The sequence below is a fragment of the Eptesicus fuscus genome, chromosome 10, assembly GCF_027574615.1.
Source record: "Eptesicus fuscus isolate TK198812 chromosome 10, DD_ASM_mEF_20220401, whole genome shotgun sequence".
Classification (NCBI taxonomy): domain Eukaryota; kingdom Metazoa; phylum Chordata; class Mammalia; order Chiroptera; family Vespertilionidae; genus Eptesicus; species Eptesicus fuscus.
In genome coordinates, this window is record NC_072482.1 from 61758142 (window position 1) to 61773144 (window position 15003).

The following is a 15003-nucleotide window of genomic DNA, read 5'->3' on the forward strand; positions in this document are numbered from 1 at the left end:
AACTATGCTTGATGTTTGAGAGGGAAAGAGAGAGGGGTGTCTTTATTTAAAACAGAAGGGGAATAATGGAGATATCTGTATGTTGGGTAGGAGTGTAAAATTGGTTTGCCCTCAGTCTCCTGGCAGCACCCTGGAGAGGCACCAGGACCTATGGTCTGCTTAGAAAGGCTAGACATCAAGGTTCCCAAACATAGGAACCCCATGCTCTGTGGAAACAAGTCCCTGCACTTCAAGAATGTATAACTTTACCATGGGAATCTCAGCAGTAACCAATGTGGGCTGAAGATTGGAGAGGTCTCTCCAAATACTATGTATGATCTGGGAGTATTTCTCGGAGGAAATTGAGGCTGAAGCTAAAATTGCCTTTAGCGCCGAAACCGGTTTGGCTCAGTGGATAGAGCGTCGGCCTGCGGACTCAAGGGTCCCAGGTTCAATTCCGGTCAAGGGCATGTACCTTGGTTGTGGGCACATCCCCAGTAGGGGGTGTGCAAGAGGCAGCTGATGGATGTTTCTCTCTCATCCATGTTTCTGACTCTCTATCCCTCTCTCTTCCTCTCTGTAAAAAATCAATAAAATATATTTTAAAAAAATAAAAAATAAAAAACAAAATTGCATCCCACAGAAACACATCTTTAAATAAAATAAAAAATAAAAAATAAAATAATAAAATAAAAAATACAAACTGCATCCCACAGAAACACATCTTTAGGTAGCTCATTCTGAACCCCCACACTAGTTAATCTGAAATGCGCTTTTAATGTGGCTCAGGATAAATGTAAACTGAAGGTTAATGCTCACATGATATTGTCACATAAGACCGTCTATACCTGCGGAGAGTTTTTATAAGAATTTGAGTCAAACTGATGCCATATGCCAGGGAGCAAGATCTCAAATGCTTCAGAGAATGCGTTTCTTTTATGCATTTAATTAAAGAGGGAACTAAGAACAGTTACAAGGATGTAAGAGAAAGCAATGTAGGGATTGGATTACAGGGTAGTTAAGACTGTGTGCTCTCTTGAGGGTGACTACTGCTTATTTCAAAAGTGTGTTAACCTAGGTGCACAGAAACAATGGGCAGGCTTGCTTAAAGCACATACAAGCCTCTACTAAAAAGTTATACGCCTGGGGTGTGACTACCCACCTTGAGTCTCCCGGTTAGTAATTTACAATCAGATCACCCTATTAGTTCCTTTCCTTTTTCCCTCCAAATATTAAGAATTGATGTCCAAGAAAGTAGGCTCCGCTAACACAAGCCTCTGCATCCCCCAGCAGGTGGAGGTTTCCTTGCTTGCACTTCTCCCTCCCCTCTCCCTCACCAGCCCTCTCCTCCCTCCTGGGGCGGGGCCTCAGCGATGGCTCCCTAGGTCCCAGGACCTCCAAGCCAGCCAGGACCCGGCTTCTGCTCTCTGGAGAGGAGCCAGGAGCCCCGCTGGTGTGTGGCTCAGTGGTTGAGCGGCCACCTGTGGACCAGAAGGCCTCGGTTGGATTCCCCGTCAGGGCACATGCCCAGGTTGCAAGCGATCTCCAGTAGGGGGCATGCCAGAGGCAGCTGATCCATCACTGATGTTTCTTTCTCTCTCTCCCTCTCTAGAATCAATAAAAATATAAATAAGTAAAAGAAAGAAAGGAACAAGGAACAGGCCTGGAGCCGGCCTCCACCTGGCCACGGGGTGGCCACCTTGCCGCCTGCAAAGAGGGGTTTAGGGGCCTGAGCAGCAGCAGGACTGGAGAGGAGGGGCTGCCCGGACTCAAGATGGCGGTCGCGGTGGGCGTGGCCAATCGCTCCGAACGCGGGAGGCGTGGTGTCGGCGGCCGCGGTGGGCGTGGCCAATCGCTCGAACGCGGGGAGGCGTGGTATCGGCGGCCGCGGTGGGCGTGGCCAGCCACTGGGGGCCGTGGGGGAGGGTGGGATCATGGCCGCCGCCGTGGAGCGGAGTCCCAGGGACGGGGAGGAGGAGGAGGTAGGGGAAGCAGTGAGGGCTACAACGGAAGCCAGTGCAGGGGGCGGCGGCGGCGGCGGCGAGGGCCGCGCTGGCAGCGGGAGGGGAAGGGAGTCGGGGGCGGCGGCGGCTCGGAGCCCCCACGGGCGCCTCGCCCGCTTCTTGGTTCTGGGGCTGCAGGCGGGGGCGGAGGCCCGGGGGGAGGGGGAGGGGTGGAGGGGGTCGGGAGAGCTGGCCTCAGCCCTGACTGCAGCAGTCCGGTCTGAAGGGGGAAGTGGAGGAAGTCGCTTTGGGAAACGGCGCTCGCTTCCTCTCCTTGAAAGCGAGACCTAGTGTTCACGGAGGTGGGGTCGTTGCCACGGGGGTGTGGGGGGTGCTCCGGGTCACTGCCTCTTCCTGCACAGCACCCGCGTGCTCGCGTGTTAACCCCGCCTTCTCCCACCAGGAGCAGTTGGTTCTGGTGGAATTGTCAGGAATTATCGATTCAGACTTTCTCTCTAAATGTGAAAACAAATGCAAGATTTTGGTGAGTCTCCTGGAATTGGGGAGTGGTTGTAGATTTTTCATAAACTTAGGACCAGAATGAATGGTGAACTTTGGGGACTGATGCATTAATTCCACGTTACAAAGCAGTGAACTCTAAAGACTAGCGTAGAGGTACCGGGGACCGTGGGAGCAGGTGGGAGAAGATGCCTAACTGCTTGAGTGTCTGGATGTGTGGCCGCAGAGAGTTGAAGATTGGGAGGAAGTGGCATTTTGATAGATATTTTGAAAAAAATGCATGGTTTTAGATAGTGAGGTGGGAGAGAGGATAATGAGATATGCACACACAGGTGAAATGTGGAGAAGGGAGAGAAGGTACCTACTACTGAGAAAAGACTTCCACCTGTTTTATCACTTTGCTTTAAAATCTTGGAGCAACTGTTGACCAAACTTCCTCTGTTCTTAGGCTGACTTGAAGAGCATGTTGACTGCAATAGACCTATTACTTGGGTAGTCTTCATGCTGGAGCTGCTGGGGTCAGAGCAGTGTCAGTGTATCTTGTGCCAGGACAAGAAGCTCTAGACTCTAGCGCAGGCGTGGGACACCTTTTTTCTGCCAAGGGCCATGTGGATATTTATAACATCATTCGGGGGCCGTACAAAATTATCGACTTAAAAATTAGCCTGCTGTATTTGGTCAAACATTTCACTAACTCACCCTAAGTCTTGGCAGGGCCAGATTTCGAGGGCCCACCATCTGGACGTTCCCCACTCCTGCTCTTGGTAGCAAGGTTACACGTGGAAGCCTTTTTCTTTCTTTTTTAAAAATTGAGATGTAATTAACATACAACTTTATATTAGTTTCAGGGGTATGGCATAACCCTATGTAATAAAACCCTAATATGTGAATCGACCAAACAGCAGAATGACTGGATGCTATGATGTGTACTGATCACCAGGGGGCACACTCTCAATGCAAGAGCTACCCCCAGCCCACAGGCCCCGACCAGTGGGAGGACGCTGAGGGATGGGGCTGGCGAGCAGGCGGCTCCAGGCCAGCCATGATCACCCCACAGATTGGCCCCAATCGCTGGCCAGGCCTAGGGACTCTACCCGTGCACGAATTTCGTGCACTGGGCCTCTAGTGATTCAATATTTGTATGTATTGCGAAATAATGATCACCCCCACTAAGTCTAGTTAACATCCGTCATCACACATAGTTATAAATTTTACTTTTTTGTGATAACTTTTAAGATTTATTCTCTTAGCAAGTTTCAAAGAAACAATAGAATATTATTAACTGTAGTCATTATGCTGTACGTTACCTCCCCAGGATTTATTTATTTCATAATTGGAAGTTTGTATCTTATGATCACCTTCCCCCATTTTACCCAACCTCTAAGGCTTTTTCTAGTGATCTTTTATAATCCTGTATTCTGATGTAGGGAATTGACACTGAGCGGCCCATTCTGCAAGTGGACAGCTATGTATTTGCTGGCGAGTATGAAGGTAGGAGGATGTCAGATAGATGAAACTCCTTTTTAAATATGCTTTTCAGAGAATGTAGCTCTGTTATTTCTTAACAAGTTATCTTTAAATTTTTCCACAGACACTCTTGGGACCTGTGTTATATTTGAAGAAAATGTTGAACATGGTAAGTGATTACTGTGGTAACTCTTGTTACTATGAAATACTTAAAACATATGTATGTACAGTGAATATTAAAGTTAAACATTTTATATACTCATTGTCTAGCTGTATCAAATTCGACCATTTTGCCAGATACTCTTGAAGCCCCTTGTATACCCCTCTCCAAATTTATTCTCTCCCTTCTGTCCTCAGACAATCATTTACCTTAAGTTGGTGTTTTGCTTCCCTATACCTGATTTTATTTTATTTTTTTAATATACCTGATTTTATATTCCATATGTATGTATGCACAAAAATAGCATTTTTGTATATTTACAAACTTTATATAAATTATGCCATATTATGCATATTATTTTATAATCTTTCAATTAGAGATATGTTTTGAGACTTATACATACTGAAATATATAACTCTGTTTTCCCTGTTTCTTAGTATTCTGTGACTATACCACAGTTTATTCTCCAGTTAACAGACATATTGGTTGCTTCCATTATTATCAGTAATTATTAATAACTTATTGAATGCCTTCTCTATATATGTCAGGCACTATTCTAAACGTTACATGTGTTAACTCATTTAATCCTCACAAGTTTACGAGGTAGATCCCATTATTATCTTCATTTTATATTGAAAAAAAAACAACACACAACAACCTGAAGCACAAAGAGATAAATAACATTCCCAAGGTCATATACAAAGAGGCAGAATCAGGATTTGAACCCAGATGGTCTGCTCCAGAGTCCATGTTCTTAATTATGCTTATTAACTCACTACAAAAATGCTGCCATGAATATTTTTATTCTCCCTGTGCATATATGTAAAAATGTTTAAGGTATACACTTAGAAATAGAGATAGATTGATGACTGTGTTGGGTTCAACAATATGAAATGACTTATTTGGGCTGGATATTGACAATTTCATGTAGTTCCACTTACTGTGTTGCTTTCTAACACATGTCAGTTACACTCCTAGGAGCAGTGTATGGAAGTTTGCAGTGTGTTTCACATCCTTAGCTCAGATCCGCATCCTCCCTCCTGCCTATGCCCACAGTTTTCTAGAAAGCTGTAACCCCAGGCAGTGGGGTTGGCTGCACGACTTTTCTCATCCTTCTCTCACATGTGATAATTTTGTGTGGTAGAATTTTATTGATTTATTGTTAATATATATTTTTTATTGATTTCAGAGGAAGGGAGATAGAAAGATAGAAACATCAATGATGAGAGAATCATTGATCAGCTGCCTCCTGCACGCCCCCTACTGGGGATCGAGCCCGCAACCCGGGAATGTGCCCTTGGCTGGAATCGAACCCAGGATCCTTCAGTCTGCAGGCTGACGCTCTATCCACTGAGCCAGACGGGCTAGGATAAGTGTGGTAGAATTTTAGACCTCGTTACCCGGTAAAGCCACGTTTCTGGCTTCACTTTCTTACTCCAGGGCTGGAGCCTAGCAAGCCCATAGCTTTACTTTCACTCATAGTTCTATGTGGCTGTCCCCTGGAGTTGTTCGTTGTTTTGAGTCCAGTTGTTATGTAAGTATTTTATCTGTCATTTCTTGAGTTAAATCTTGAACTTATTCCACTATCTAGACAGGAGGTAGGTTAACTCACTAAATTGGAATTATTGAGGCTTAACATGATTATTTTATTTGTACTATCGTATTATAGTATAATAATTGAATTTATTTTATGTTCTAGTGGATGCAGAAGGCAACAATAAAACAGTGCTAAAATATAAATGTCATACGATGAAGAAGCTCAGCATGACAAGAACTCTTCTGACAGAAAAGAAGGAAGGAGAAGAAAGCATAGGTTAGTTAACCTAGTTTTCTGAAAATTGGTGATTTAATATTGGTTTTGACAGTGACACATTGCTACCAGGACATTTTTTGTACTTTGTAGTAATGACTATATGAATATGTTAAGTATATTATTGAAGATGCTCCATGGAAAGTACCAAACATAGATTTAAAATTCAGTTGAACTCTTATGTAGCAGAGGGTGCTGGGGACAAACAAGAAATCTCTATCTGCTTTGCATTGGAAATAGTTGTGGGGAGTTTGTCAAGAAACTTGACATGATTTCTGATTCCTAGGGAAATCAGCAGTCTCCTTCTTTGTCTTTCTTCCTCTCCTTTCCTTTCCTTTCCTTTCCTTTCCTTTCCTTTCCTTTCCTTTCCTTTCCTTTCCTTTCCTTTCCTTTCCTTTCCTTTCCTTTCCTTTCCTTTCCTTTCCTTTCCTTTCCTTTCCTTTCCTTTCCTTTCCTTTCCTTTCCTTTCCTTTCCTTTCCTTTCCTTTCCTTTCCTTTCCTTTCCTTTCCTTTCCTTTCCTTTCCTTTCCTTTCCTTTCCTTTCCTTTCCTTTCCTTTCCTTTCCTTTCCTTTCCTTTCCTTTCCTTCCTTTCCTTCCTTATTTATTTATATTTTTATTGATTTCAGAGAGGAAGAGAGGGGGAGAGAGATAGAAATATCAGTGATGAGAGAGAATCATCGATCAGCTATCTCCTGTATGCCCCCCACTGGGGATTAATCCCGTAACCCAGGCATGTGCCCTGATAGGAAATCAAACCATGACCTCCTGGTTCATAGGTCGACACTCAAACCACTAAGTGACACTGGCCAGGCTCTTGTTATTTATTTTTTTAATTAAAATTCTTTGTAGGTAGAGAAGATATGATGATAGCTGTTCTGGATTCCCAAGGTGTAAGCTCAGAGGATTTACTGGAAACCCTTGGCAGCTGCAGCAATCTTTCCCAAGAAACTTACAGCTGGAAGAAGCTGGCTTTATGTATGAAGGAGGAACTGGAGGACCATAATTGTTATCCCTGAGTCTAGTTCCTAGTTAGCATTCATTTAGCTTTCTCTAGTTGCTGATTGTCCCAGACTAGACTTTAGACCAGTGCTTCTTGCACCCACAGCAGGCACATATTTGTAGAGACGAACAAATAACCACCTGATGGTTTAAAAGCTCATTGCTCGAAGACATATTTGAAACCCTTGTAAATATGACTCTAGTGATGAATATTCATGGCTTGATAGAATTATTATATTTTAAGGAATAAACATTTGAAGGTACACTAATCATGTAGAAATTAATTATACCAACTATCATAACTACAGAACAAATCTTTGTTCTTATCATGTATACCCCTAAACTATCCCATTTTTAGGCACTCTGAAAATAAAGGGAAGAAGGAGGTACTTGAAGTTCTAGAAAGAACTTGAAAAGAGATACATATTAGAGAAGTTTAGCTAGCGTTTATATACTCATTAAAGCAGATTATAGAATTTCCTCTCCTGTAGTCTTTAATAATCTGATCTTTGAGAAGATTTTGGTGTTTTGTTTAATCAAATAAATTAGTAACCAAGAATTAGTTATTTATTGCTGCATAAGAAATTACCTGGAACTTAATGGCTCAAAACAACAACAAAAAACCCCAACTCTCTTACACAGTCTTTTTGGGAGTAGCTTAGCCACGTGGTTCTGGCTTGGAACTCCTCATGAGGTTGCAGTCAGTATGTTGGCTGGGCTGCAGTGTCTGAAGACTTGAGCAAGGCTGGAAGATCTAATTAGATAAGATAGCTCAGTCACATGGCTGGCAAGTTCGTGCAGGCTGTTAGCATGAGGCCTCAGGTCCTTGCCTCCCCATTGTACTGTTTGAGTGCCCTCCTGAAATGGCAGCTGGCTTTTCCCAGATCACATGGTCCGTGATGTTGTTTATGAATAGCCTTAGAAGTCATTCTGTCATTTCTGCAGTATCCTATTCAGTGTGGGAGGGGACTACACAGGGGCTTGAATGCCAGGAAGGCGAGGATCATTGGGGACCATCTGGAGGCTGGCCACCAAACATGGCAGTATGCTGGAGGCAGAACTGAATAGATAGGAGACGTGGCCCCTACCTTTTAGGAACTTGCATTCTAAAAGTAAGTCACATTGAAACACATGGCTCAGTGTGACGACACCCATTTCATTCACCTTTTTTAAGTATCTGTTAGGTGGCAAGTATCATGCAAAGTAAGAGTAAAGAATGGCTTCAGTACTTGCCTGGCAGGGGAGATACCATGATCACGAAGGTGGTTTTTCCAGGGTGAGGCTTATTTATTGCACTCTGGATGTGCTGACCCCTGTGGTTTCCTCAAATGTGGGAAATTCTACTGCATAATTTGTGGTAGTGGGGGACTGCGTGATCTCCTGTGGGGGTGGACTGGGCGGGGGATGGCTTCAAGATTTTGAACCTGGGTGAGTGGTAGAACAGTGCTCTTGCAGAAAAAAATATAAAAGCCAGTAGTTGAAATTGAACTGGAGAGAAAAGGACTACCGTACTTTCTGTCGTATAAGATGACTGAGCGTATAAGATTTTCCTGGGTTAAAAAGTCGTTTTATACGCTGGAAAATACGGTATATTGGACTATATTGATGGGATTAGATATAATGGATTAGATATATTGGACTACCGTATTTTCCAGCATATAAGATGACTTTTTAACCCAGGAAAATCTTATACGCCCAGTTGTCTTATACGCCGGATAATACAGTAATACATTTTTGATGGAGACTTTATAGACATAACATATAAGAAGACATGGGATCAGTAATTAGGAAGTGTCAACAAACAGTTACAAAAGAGTTAGTTATGGTGAGAAACAGAGCAGATGGAAGTGTGAATAGGGTGGCAAGATAGGTTGGGGTATCTTAATATCTATCAGAATTTTGAGGATGAGACTAAACAGCTTGGGTTTGCTATAGAAATTAATGAGGCCCCAATAAATTCAATAAAAAGGGGGGAAAAGGATGATGCAGATAACTGCAAAAAAACTGGATTTTGTTGCAACACTGGGGGAAAAAATCTTAACTTAAGCTTAAACTTTTTCAAAACAACTCAGAATACTATTATAAGTATCAAAGATTTTAAGCATTAAATATTAACCATCCTATCTAATAAAAGAGTAATATGCAGATTGACCATCACTCCAACACACAAGATGGCTGCCCCCATGTGGTCAAAGATCCTGCCCCCATGTGGACACAAGATGGCCACCACAAGATGGCCATCAGGGGAGGGCAGAGGGGAGGCACCAGGCCTGCAAGGGAGGGCAGTTGAGAGGAACCAGGCCTGCAAAGGAGGGCAGTTGGGGGCGATCAACCCTGCAGGGGAGGGCAGTTAGGGGTGACCAGGCCTGCAGAGGAGGGAAGTTGGGGGCAAACAGACTGGCAGGGGAGCAGTTAGACATCAATCAGGCTGGCATGGGAGTGGTTAGGGGGTGATCAGGCTGGCAGGCAGAAGCGGTTAGGGGCAATCAGGAAGGCAGGCAGGTGAGCAGTTGGGAGCCAGCAGTCCTGGATTGTGAGAGGGATGTCCAACTGCCCGTTTAGGCCCGATTCCACCAGGATCAGGTCTAAACGGGCAGTCGGACATCCCTCGGGGGGTCCCAGATTGGAGAGGGTACAGGCTGGGCTGAGGGACACTCCCCCTCCCCCCGTGCATGAATTTCGTGTACCGGGCCTCTAGTTGAAACTATAAAAGAAGAAATGAAAGAGGATCCATTGAAAATATTTGCCTGAAAGGGTAATAAGAATAAAAAAAATACCATTATTGGAGCAATTTTTTTTTAGACTTTAAACTTTTTTTTTTATTTGTTTAAAGTATTACATGTCTTCTTTTTTCCCCGATCGACCGCTCCCCTGCCAAGGCTGACCAGTAGACCCTGAGCGATGGATAAATGGATTACTCTGACACATGTTTCTGTGAAAGAGAGAGCTAAGGGACAGTTTGGCTATAGCAACCAAGCAGCCCCATTTGCCTGCCTCCTTAGGCTTTTACTGTAACAACAGCTTGAACTAAAATTAACTATTAGCCAAAACCGGTTTGGCTCAGTGGATAGAGCGTTGACAGGTGCCAGGTTCGATTCCGGTCAAGGGCATGTACCTTGGTTGCAGGCACATCCCCAGTAGAGGGTGTGCAGGAGGCAGCTGGTTGATGTTTCTCTCTCATCAATGTTTCTAGCTCTCTATCTCTCTCCCTTCCTCTCTGTAAAAAATAAATAAAATATATTAAAAAATAAATAAAAATAAAATTAACTATTAGATACTATCAACAGGGTAGGCATCCTTGAGAAGACACATGCGTCTGTAGTGTCCTTTAAGCAAGGACGTTTTGAAGTCTAAATATAAAGATTCCAGCGAAACACCTGGGAGCTTAGACTTGTTTGGAAAAGGCAAGGCAGGGTTTTCTGCCTTCAGAAAGGTCTTCCTAGAGGCACCCGACCTTTCAGAGATTCCTCCTTACTTTCCAACCAAGTCCCATGCTTCCCCACACTCCCCGGCCACTCCCACCCCCCAGGAAAAGCCCCTACTACCCCAGTGTCAGTGTCCGTTGGTTATGCTAATATGCATGTATACATGTCTTTTGGTTGATCTCTTAACCCTCCCCCCCACCCCACCCCCACCTTCTCTCTGAGGTTGGACGGTCTGTTTGGTGTTTCTTTGTCTCTGGATCTTTTTTTTTTTTTTTAAATATGGAACGCTTCACGAATTTGCGTGTCATCCTTGCGCAGGGGCCATGCTAATCTTCTCTGTATCGTTCCAATTTTAGTATATGTGCTGCCGAAGGAAGCACTAGATCTATTTTTGTTCATCAGTTTATGTTGTTCATTATATTCCACAAATAACTGAGATCATATGATATTTATCTTTCTCCGACTGGCTTATTTCGCTTAGCATAATGCTTTCCAGGACCATCCATGCTGTTGCAAATGGTAAAAGTTTCTTCTTTTTTATAGCAGTGTAGTATTCCATTGTGTAGATGTACCACATTTTTTTAATCCACTCATCTGCTGATGGGCACTTAGGCTGTTTCCAAATCTTAGCTATTGTAAATTGTGCTGCTATGAACATAGGGTTGTATACTAGTATGTCCTTTCTGATTAGTATTTCTGATTTCTTGGGGTATGTTCCTAGAAGTGGGATTACTGGGTCAAATGGGAGTTCCATTTTTAACTTTTTGAGGAAATTCCATACTGTTTTCCACAGTGGCTGCACCAATCTGGGAGCAATTCTTGATTATAGGGGTTTATTGAGGGGTTAGGGCTTTGACTATGACTATGGAAAGGAACAAACATTTTTCAAGGTTTTTGTTTGTTTGTTTTTGAGAGGTGTTTTACTTGATAATTAGATGTCCCAACTCAGAAGGACATATATGTGTTGATTTGAGATGATAGAGTAGAATCCTCCATGGTATTATGAAAACTAAGTGGGTAAGGAGAAAATGGTAGAGAAGTGATAGTTTTCTTTACCTTATGAGATAGCAGTGAGAGCTCAAATTATCTCTCAGAATGAGTTGGGAATTGAACTGTGGGAAGAAAAGCTTGGAGCAGTAACTGAAGCAGATTGCTTTTAGTGATTTTGATGATGCATACCCTATAAGCATAACAAGGTCTCCTTGTAAGATGGAAATTTTGTGATTATCAGTAGTTATAGGAACCATGATCCTTGGTTTATGTTAAGAGTTTCACTTTGACATATATTGATGGGATGAAAATTTAAAGAAAAATATATTTAAGTAACTAAAATTTATTTTTCATGTTTCTTTCTTGGTTTGTCTTCCCACCTTTAAACACCCCCATTCCCCCATTAGGTGGTGTGGAATGGCTGCAAATCGAGGATAATGATTTCTCCAATAGACCCAACATGATTTGTAACTTTCTACATGAAGATGAAGAAGTTGTAGCTCCAGCCCCAGATAAACCTTTGGAGTTGGAAGAGCAAGAGATTCAAATGAAATTTAATTCAAACCTGAGCTATGAACAGGAAAAACCACCGCACTTGGAAATAGAGGATTCTGGTCCTCTTATTGATACTCCTTCTGAAACAGAAAGTTCTGTGTATATGGAAACTCAAGATGCTGCCTTAGAAATCACTCCTAGATAAAATGTTTTTAATACTAGTTAGAATTTTTTAAAGTTTTTATATAAAATAATTGACTACTTAGCTTTTGTTTGTTCACTATGTTATTATTTTTATTGGTTGTATACATTTTCAGTTACAGCTACAACTTAATATACCAGAATCATTAAGGACCAGATATAAATAGAATTTTTAAAAAATATGGTTGTTTAAAAAAATATAGTTAGCCCTAGACGGTGTGGTTGAGTTGGTTGGAGTGTCCTCCTGTACACCAAAAGGTGGCCAGGTTTGATTTCTGGTCAGGGCACATACCCAAGTTGTGGGTTCCATCCCTGGACAGGGCGGGTACAGGAGGCAACCAATAGATGTTTCTCACATCTATGTCTCTCTGTTTGTCTCTCTCTTCCTTCCTCCCTCCCCCCCTCCTTCCCTTCCTCTCTAAAAAATTGATATAAAAAATGTCCTCGGATGAGGATTAAAAAAATATGGTTAAAATGACTATAAGGAACTTTCTCTGATGGTTCTTGATTTATTTTATTTTTTAAATATATTTTTATTGATTTCAGAGAGAAAGGGAGGGAGAGAGAGAAACATCAATGTTGAGAGAATCATTGGCCAGCTGCCTCCTCCACGCTCCACACTGGAGATCAAGCTCACAACCCAAGCATATGTCATGACTGGAAATTGAACCATGACCTCCTGGTTCATAGGTGGATGCTCAACCACTAAAACATGCTGGCTGGGCTCTGATGAGTCCTTTAAACTGGAGGTTTTACTAAGGTAGGTGTAAAAGTTTTCTATTGCAGTCATCACAAATTACTACAACTTAGTGGATCAAAACAACAAAACATATTTTCTTATAGTTTTGTGGGACTGTCTGACGTGGGTCCCAACTGGACTAAAATCAAGGTGTTGGTAGGACTTCATTTTAAAAATATATATATTTTTATTTATTTCAGAGAGGAAGGGAGAGGGAGAGAGAGATAGAAACATCAATGATGAGAGAGAATCACTGATCGGCTGCCTCTTGCACGCCCCTCACTGGGGATCAAGCCTGCAACCCAGACATGTGCCCTTGACCGGGATCGAACCTGGGACCCTTCATTCCGCAGGTCGATGTTCTATCCACTGAGCCAAACTGGTTAGGGCAGGACTTCATTCTTTTCTGGAGTGGGAGGTAAGAGGTAAGGGTGGAGGATATTTCCTTGCTCATTCATTTATTGGCAGAATTCAGTTCCTTGGAATGAAGGATCAGGGTCCCCTTTCTTTGCTGTCAGCTAAGGGTCATTCCCAGCCTAGAGGCTGCCTGCATTACTTGGCTCATGGTCACCTTCTCTTCAAAGCCAGCAATGGCAGGTCAAGTTTCCTCTCCTGCTTAACATCTGTTCTGCTTCTATTCTTTTGTGTGTGTGTTAATTCTCACCCGAGGATATTTTTCCATTGATTTTTTTTTTTTAGAAGAATGGAAGGGAGGAGGAGAGACAGAGAGAAACATCGATGTGAGAGAGACACATTGATTAGTTGCCTCCAGCATGCACTCGGACCAGGTCCAGGGATCGAGCCTGCAACCAAGGTATGATGTGCCCTTGACTGGAATCGAATCTACGACCCTTCAGTCCTCAGGCCGACGTTCTATCCACTGAGCAAAACCGGCTAGGGCTTGCTGCTTCTGTTATCTCTGACCAACCTTTCTTGCCTTCTGCCTTTAATGGTCCATTTGATTACATTGGGTCCACCTGGATGACCTCACTATTTTAAGGTGTGCAACCTTACTGATCTGCAAAGTCCCTTTTGCTATGTAATTTAACATAAACAGGTATAGAACTGAGCAGTAGAGCATGAGAACCTTTGAGGGGTGGCATTTTCCAGTCTACCCTAGTAATTATACATCTGGGAAAAGAAAAATAATTCAGAAGTGCTTAAGGATAAAAGTAAAATTCCTTTTCAGCTGTAATTCCATTCCTTTCCCACTTGACTCAATTATTGGAATTCAGTTGTAACAGCCATTCTGTTGTGATGACCTAGATCTACTCTAATTTGTATTTTTTTACATAAAATAGTCACAAACTTTGATACATTGTTATAGATCATACTGTATGAAATTGCCAATATTTGATTGTTTCTAAGTATAAAAAGGAGACAATTTCATGTGGCACTAATAAGTTAAAACAATATTTTTTTTATTGATTTCAGAGATAAAAGGAGAGGGAGAGATAGAAACATCAATGATGAATCATTGCCTGGCTACCTCCTGCACATTCCCCACTGGGGATTGAGCCCACAACCCAGGCATGTGCCCTGACCGGGAATCAAACCGTGGCCTCCTGGTTCATAGGTTGATGATCAACCACTGAGCTATGCTGGCCAGTGCAAGAATGGCATGATTTTTTAAAAATGATGGGCAATAGCAAATTTTGGTGAGAAATTGAAATCTGTGGTTGATAGACTCAAGTTCCCCTCAAAAGAGGTCCATTCCTTAAACTCAGGAATCTCTGAATATGTTACCTTGTATGGCCAAAGAAAATTTGCTGCATGAGATGGGTTCATTATCATGAATTATTCAGGTGTGCCCCATATAATCACAATGGTCTGATAAGAGGGAATCAGTAGTGTAAGAGCCATAGGAAAAGAAGATGTGACCATGGAAACAGGCTCAATTGGTGCCCTTTGGAGATGGAAGAATATGAAGGCGTGCAGACAGCAAGAATCTAGAAAAGGCAAGGAAACAGATTATCCCCTGGAGCTTTCAGGGGGAATGCAGCCCTACTGACATTTTCATTTTTGAACTGCAAAACTAAATTCAGACTTTGGACTTTCAGAACGGTAACATAATAAATTTGTGTCATTTAATCCAGTAAATTTGTGGTAATTTGTTACAGCACCAATAGAAAAGCCAATACCAAACCCATTGCTAATGGAAATGTAAAATGGTGCAGGTTAAAATAGTTTGCTAGTTCCTCAGAATGTTAAGTACAGAGTTCCATATGACCCAGCAATTGTACTCTTACGGAAGTGAAGATAAAAGTCTACTAAA

The 15003-nt window shown here is 42.4% G+C and overlaps 2 protein-coding genes and 2 non-coding genes across 5 annotated transcripts in view; 2 read left to right on the forward strand and 2 right to left on the reverse strand.

Annotated features, from left to right (window-relative positions):
- Positions 1-1915, reverse strand: part of LOC103284785 (eukaryotic translation initiation factor 1-like) — a 20333-nt gene extending 18418 nt beyond the window's left edge. Inside the window, exon 1 of the mRNA XM_054722671.1 lies at positions 1679-1915. Coding sequence (XP_054578646.1) covers positions 1679-1915 — 237 coding nt within the window. The remainder of the gene's footprint in view (positions 1-1678) is intronic.
- Positions 1893-12412, forward strand: GTF3C6 (general transcription factor IIIC subunit 6). 2 transcript variants are annotated; one of them, XM_028140040.2, is made up of 6 exons: positions 1893-1961; positions 2386-2466; positions 3869-3932; positions 4033-4077; positions 5768-5881; positions 11701-12412. In XM_028140040.2, the coding sequence occupies exons 1-6, from the start codon at positions 1914-1916 to the stop codon at positions 11991-11993; spliced, it is 645 nt and encodes a 214-aa protein (XP_027995841.1). In that variant the 5' UTR covers positions 1893-1913; the 3' UTR covers positions 11994-12412. The 2 variants fall into 2 exon arrangements, with proteins under 2 accessions (XP_027995841.1, XP_054578378.1); XM_054722403.1 differs by lacking the exon at positions 11701-12412 and adding an exon at positions 6729-7431.
- LOC114231200 (U1 spliceosomal RNA) lies at positions 8104-8261 on the forward strand. The gene has a single exon (XR_003617173.1). It is a non-coding gene; the product is annotated as a U1 spliceosomal RNA (small nuclear RNA).
- LOC129150663 (U6 spliceosomal RNA) lies at positions 10577-10683 on the reverse strand. Its single transcript, XR_008557375.1, has one exon. It is a non-coding gene; the product is annotated as a U6 spliceosomal RNA (small nuclear RNA).
- Positions 12413-15003: the final 2591 nt, after the last annotated feature.